Source organism: Lycorma delicatula, chromosome 3 (assembly GCF_047948215.1).
Source record: "Lycorma delicatula isolate Av1 chromosome 3, ASM4794821v1, whole genome shotgun sequence".
NCBI classification, from domain to species: Eukaryota; Metazoa; Arthropoda; class Insecta; order Hemiptera; family Fulgoridae; genus Lycorma; species Lycorma delicatula.
Window position 1 is genome coordinate 106707897 of NC_134457.1, and position 6297 is coordinate 106714193.

The 6297-nt window shown below is 28.0% G+C and overlaps 1 protein-coding gene across 1 annotated transcript; it reads left to right on the forward strand.

Annotated features, from left to right (window-relative positions):
* Nucleotides 1-659: 659 nt before the first annotated feature.
* On the forward strand, nucleotides 660-2877 carry LOC142321864 (uncharacterized). The gene is made up of 3 exons (XM_075360321.1): nucleotides 660-788; nucleotides 1537-1715; nucleotides 2505-2877. Exons 2-3 carry the CDS (start codon nucleotides 1537-1539, stop codon nucleotides 2800-2802), a joined length of 477 nt encoding a protein of 158 aa, XP_075216436.1. The 5' UTR covers nucleotides 660-788; the 3' UTR covers nucleotides 2803-2877.
* The last annotated feature ends 3420 nt before the right edge of the window (nucleotides 2878-6297 follow it).

Here is a 6297-nt window from a genome sequence, read left to right on the forward strand (position 1 = left end):
CATTCAATCTAAGAAAATGTTTACCGATTCCCCCTCCTTCTTCAATTTCTAAAATCGTTTTTCAATTGGAAAGAAATATAAATTAAACAGAAATTCACCCGACGTAAAAATATAGAATGTGTAACTGTGAATAAGTTATTTTCTAATTCGTTTCTTAGGACTGTTCATTGTTAATTTTAATTAACCGTAAAAATTTACAAACATTTCTTTTGTTGATAAATTACTGAAAGTACTTTTTATTAATGTTTCGTAAGCAGTTTAGTAGGCCCATGCGAACACTTAGTATAATCGTGTTATATCTCAGGCAATGGAATTAAAGCGTAATAACACATTTTACAAAAAAATAAATACAAAAGAGACGTTTCTAATTCTATATTTTCTATTAAACTATGGGATTTTATAACATTTTTGAAATTTATCTTTAAAAATCCCTAGTAAATTAATTTTTAACCTAAAACAAATTTACGCCTAAGATAAACTCTCAGAAACAGTTTTCATCCAATTGTAGATAAGTAGGGTACTCAACGTGTGATTAAAATGAAATGTGAGATCATCACACATTAGTTGGTTGTTTCTTAGAATTTGTTTATTTCAATATAGAGATTTACGTAAAATAATACAGTCATCTAATATAATTAAGTAATTACGTAATTTTATTTTTCCAAAGATAAAATTAAACATTTATAAACCGGGCAATAATTAATTTAATTCACTTTACCACGGGAAACGAACGAGTAAGAAATAATTATTTCTCCAAACAGTTTTTCAGATCTTAAAAAGACATTACGGTAAGATAAATTGTTTTTCATGTGATAGTAGCTTATAAATTTCTACTAAGTTAAGAATTAAAAGTAATTATCATAATTTTATTTTTTCTATTAAACATTTCGTTGCTCATGAACTAAAAGATGAATTATCTTTATTTTCTTGCAATCAAAAATGAATGATAGTTTTAATTTACAATAAAATATTATATATATTTTATTTTTAATTTTAGATATGGGATTATTTTGCAAAGGATAAAAGACAATAGAGACAATAAAAGACAAAAACGTTCAGATCATTAAAGATATTTCTATTTAGTAATGGAAAAAAGGATAAACTATGAGTTAAAATTATAAATAAAAAAAAATTATATTTTGTAATCGTTAGCTGTAAATAAAATTTGTGAAGCCAGTTGTTCGATGAAAGTAAAAATATAATTGCGACTTTTACTTGATTAGAAACAAAGGTTTAAGAAATAACTGAAATGATAATATTGATGTTTAAACAAAATTACTGTTATATGGCTGCAAATTTATTTTCGGCTGCCATAAGACTTCCATTCTTATGGCAGCCGAAGCTCAAACCGATTGAATTCTTACTGATTTTTGGTTTAGTTTAACTTTGTTAAATTCATTATAAATAAAACTGTTTTAAAATCGGTTGGACATACCTGTGTAAATAAAATGGAAAAGATAACCATAAAAAAAAAAAAAAAATCTAATACACTTCAAGTATTGTATATGATATGTGTAATTGCAATTTTTATTTCAGATGGAGTTCACCAAAGCGATAACAGCAAACATAATACTTTTAATCGGATTTGCGGTAATGATTGATTTGGCATTCGGTGAATATAAATTTCATCCCAAATTCCATCACCAACTCAGAGGAAATGGAAGCATAAATGGTACACATGATCTTTTTATTGGAAATCTAACCGAAGGAGATGTGTAAGTACAAGTGTTATCAATTTAGAAATATTTTTAAATCCTATAATATAAATAAAAGTTAAGTATTCTTTTTAGATGTAATTAGAAATGTGTTTTAGACGCATGAGTCGTCTCATCAGTTAAACTAATAATAAAACATTTGAAAACAATTTTAAAAAAATTGTATATAACTTACTTTTCTAACAAAAATTTTTATTACAGACAAGTAATTCATCAGAAATATTCCACTAACCTTTAAAAAGTTTGTTTTAATTGCTTTTTGAAGCAGTTACTACTACTCCTTCAATCTCTATGGAGGAGTTGTAATGTCTCTTCATTTCATATGAACTTTCCTGGATTCATTCCGTATAAAGCATGGCATTTTTCAGGCTTTTAATTGTCATTATCATCCACCAGGAACTATTATTATGCATCAGACTATTGGTTTCTGTACAAATAAATATTTTAACTAACATTATTTATTATATTAACTGATGGGGACGCATAAAATTAACTTTTCGTGTTGTATTAAGTTTCTTGTATAATTTTAAAGATAGATAATTACAAACATGAATAAATAAGTATATAATCTCTGTGTGTGTGTGTGTGTGTGTGTGTGTGTGTGTGTGTGTGTGTAAAACAATCTGAATACAAATAAGAAATGTGAAACACATCTTTAACGCAAAAAAAAAGAAAACAATGACTTTTAAAATGAAATATATTTTATAGAAAAATTACTGTTTATGAACAATAACAATAATAGAATTAAAGCCATATTAGAATTAAATATTTTTAACTTGTGTTTTCTAGATTACTATACCATAGTGGAATTGCTGCAGCTGGAAAAGGGAATGAAAGTTTTACTTATGATTTCCAATATCCGGCATACGGTTACAACAATTTAACAATTAGTTATTTAAAGGTCATCGATTTATTAGGCGAAGGTAGAAATGGATATCCGTCTTTGAAGGAAGGAGGAGTTGGATACAACTACACCGTCATCAGTTTTAAGTCAAACAGCAGTTATGGACTCAATTTTAATTTAACAATCTACGGAAATGTTAACCAGTTTAATAGAACGGTTCATCAAATTATTAGAAAACATTAACAACAAACAAGTGAAGTAAAAATGTATCGATAAATAAAAATAATTTCATGAATAAATTTTGATGATATATACAAACATGTTTTCATTTCACTTATATTATTTTCTTACTAGAAACTACTTAATCCCTTTTTCCCAGTCGAACTGTAATAACGTCCCGATTATCATATTGCCACAGTAAAGTCAAATACTTCAATATAGATAGCACATATAATACATGCTTCCTTAAAGAAGGGTATATAATACTTTGCATTTCATTCTAATAAAGGTTTTTTCGTTTTTAAAATTTATTAAACAATTAATATTTTCTATTTAAAAGAATGAGTAAATTCATACTTTTCTTACTCATTAAATGAATAAGAAAATATATGCAACAATGAAAAAAAAAATTAAGTTAAAAATTTATAAAATAAATATAAGATTTAGTATTTTGGCTTGGTTCGGGTGATTTTCTAGTAAATATCGTCCAAAAATGATAAGAAACATCATTAACTTATGAACAGCAGTTCATAATTGTTTATAATAATAAAAATGATCAAATTTCTGATAATAAACTAATAATGTTAATCCAAGTTGTTTTAAAAGCATATACCATCCAACAAACATATGTTAGTTTTCAAAGTTCCCCAAGAAAATTTAAACTCCCATTTCCATTAACATGAAAACGTTGTGTTCTCTGGGCACTTCTACGTTAAAGAGCTTGTGAATGATGATATTCATAGTTACTTTACTAGTTGACAGATAGGTAAGTTACAGATAATTTTCTTATTACTTCCTTGTTTGAAGTAAAGAAAGTATTGTGATAGGAAAAACGTTGATTTTCAAATTTCAACGAAAATATCGATTTTTGCAATCCTTGAATCCATTTTGACTAGTTTCGATGTGATGTCTGTATGAAAATATGTACATAACTCAAAAAGGATTAAATGTAGGATGTTGAAATTTTAGATTTAGGACTGTTGTAACAGCTAGTTGAGCACCTTCCTTTTTGATTGTAAAATCCAAAAATATTTGGATTTTTTATTTTATATTTACTGCAGTAATAAGCCCTCATTGAGAGTTTTTAACGATATATCATAAGTGGTACTTATTTTCATTGATTCCAGAGTTATAGACAAATGTAATTATAATTAATGAAATATTTGGATCTTACAAGCGGAGGCACTTGGTTAGAATCTAACTCAATCTACTTTTTTTTTAACTTTCTTTAAAATACTTTCTAATTTAAATATATTGATTTATTAATAATTATTAACATGTGATTGTAAAAAAAAAATTACAATAAATATTAATATTTAAATAACAATAAAAAAAGAATATCAGACGTTTTTAAAGAAATAAAATTTTATGTACTTTTCATTTTAAAAAAATGTGTATACGTAATTTAAACAGGGTCAATATTTACAAGGAGTTCATGTGATGTCCACAGCAGATTTATTTGAAAAGTTAAGTAAATGTAAAAATCCATTTTATTTGATAAATATAAATTTTATATCCTCTATTATTAGGAATTTCTTTTATATTACGATTAAACTTACCATAAATTATTTAAATCAAGAAATATGCGTAATAAACGTTTTTTTTTTACTTCATTGTAAAATAACCTTTAAACTTCATACTTAAATGGAGACAATATGAGCTATAAAATATCTGTTTTGTGCAATAAGCAAATCAATTTTATAGATATTAAAAAAAAATCTATCTTACTATTTTATTATTTAATCCTGAATGAGATATTACATTCTTCACAGTTCAGACAGTGATGACAATATATAATATAATCTATCTTAATAAGGTATACTACCTAAGGTATAGATAGCTTTTTTTTTGTCTTCAGTCATTTGACTGGTTTGATGCAGCTCTCCAAGATTCCCCTTCTAGTGCAAGTCGTTTCATTTCAGTATACCCTCTACATCCCACATCCCCAACAATTTGTTTTACATACTCCAAACGTGGCCTGCCTACACAATTTTTCCCTTCTACCTGTCCTTCCAATATTAAAGCGACTATTCCAGGATGCCTTAGTATGTGGCCTATAAGTCTGTCTCTTCTTTTAACTATATTTTTCCAACTGCTTCTTTCTTCATATATTTGCCGCAATACCTCTTCATTTGTCACTTTATCCACCCATCTGATTTTTAATATTCTCCTATAGCACCACATTTCAAAAGCTTCTAATCTTTTCTTCTCAGATACTCCGATTGCCCAAGTTTCACTTCCATATAAAGCGACACTCCAAACATACACTTTCAGAAATCTTTTCCTGACATTTAAATTAATTTTTGATGTAAACAAATTATATTTCTTACTGAAGGCTCGTTTAGCTTGTGCTATTCGGCATTTTATATCGCTCCTGCTTCGTCCATCTTTAGTAATTTTACTTCCCAAATAACAAAATTCTTCTACCTCCATAATCTTTTCTCCTCCTATTTTCACATTCAGTGGTCCATCTTTGTTATTTCTACTACATTTCATTACTTTTGTTTTCTTCTTGTTTATTTTCATGCGATAGTTCTTGCGTAGGACTTCAGCTATGCCGTTCATTGTTTCTTCTAAATCCTTTTTACTCTCGGCTAGAATTACTATATCATCATCAAATCGTAGCATCTTTATCTTTTCACCTTGTACTGTTACTCCGAATCTAAATTGTTCTTTAACATCATTAACTGCTAGTTCCATGTAAATATTAAAAATTAACGGATATAGGGAACATCCTTGTCGGACTCCCTTTCTTATTAGGGCTTCTTTCTTATGTTCTTCAATTGTTATTGTTGCTGTTTGGTTCCTGTACATGTTAGCAATTGTTCTTCTATCTCTGTATTTGAACCCTAATTTTTTTTAAAATGCTGATCATTTTATTCCAGTCTACGTTATCGAAAGCCTTTTCTAGGTCTATAAACGCCAAGTATGTTGGTTTGTTTTTCTTTATCTTCCTGCTACTATTAATCTGAGGCCTAAAATTGCTTCCCTTGTCCCTATACTTTTCCTGAAACCAAATTGGTCTTCTCCTAACACTTCTTCCACTCTCCTCTCAATTCTTCTGTATAAAATTCTAGTTAAGATTTTTGATGCATGACTAGTTAAACTAATTGTTCTATATTCTTCACATTTATCTGCCGCTGCTTTCTTTGGTATTATAACTATAACACTTTTTTTGAAGTCTGACGGAAATTCCCTTTTTTCATAAATATTACACACCAGTTTGTATAATCTATCAGTCGCTTCCTCACCTGCACTGCGCAGTAATTCTACAGGTATTCCGTCTATTCCAGGAGCCTTTCTGCCATTTAAATCTTTTAATGCTCTCTTAAATTCAGATCTCAGTATTGTTTCAGCTGCAATATATCGTCTGAAACCCAAGGTTTTCTACCAGTTCTCTTTATTCCGCCTAATTTTGCTTCTGCTGATTTAAGAATTTCCTTTTTAACATTCTCCCATTCTTCTTCTACATTTTCTACCTTATCTTTTTTACTCAGACCTCTTGCGATGTCCTCCTCA

Bases quoted from the DNA above. Each gene is read 5' to 3' on its own strand.
- LOC142321864 (XM_075360321.1), top strand. From the start codon at position 1,537: ATGGAGTTCACCAAAGCGATAACAGCAAACATAATACTTTTAATCGGA. The intron at 1,716-2,504 runs GTAAGTACAAGT...TGTGTTTTCTAG, and splicing joins AATCTAACCGAAGGAGATGT to ATTACTATACCATAGTGGAA.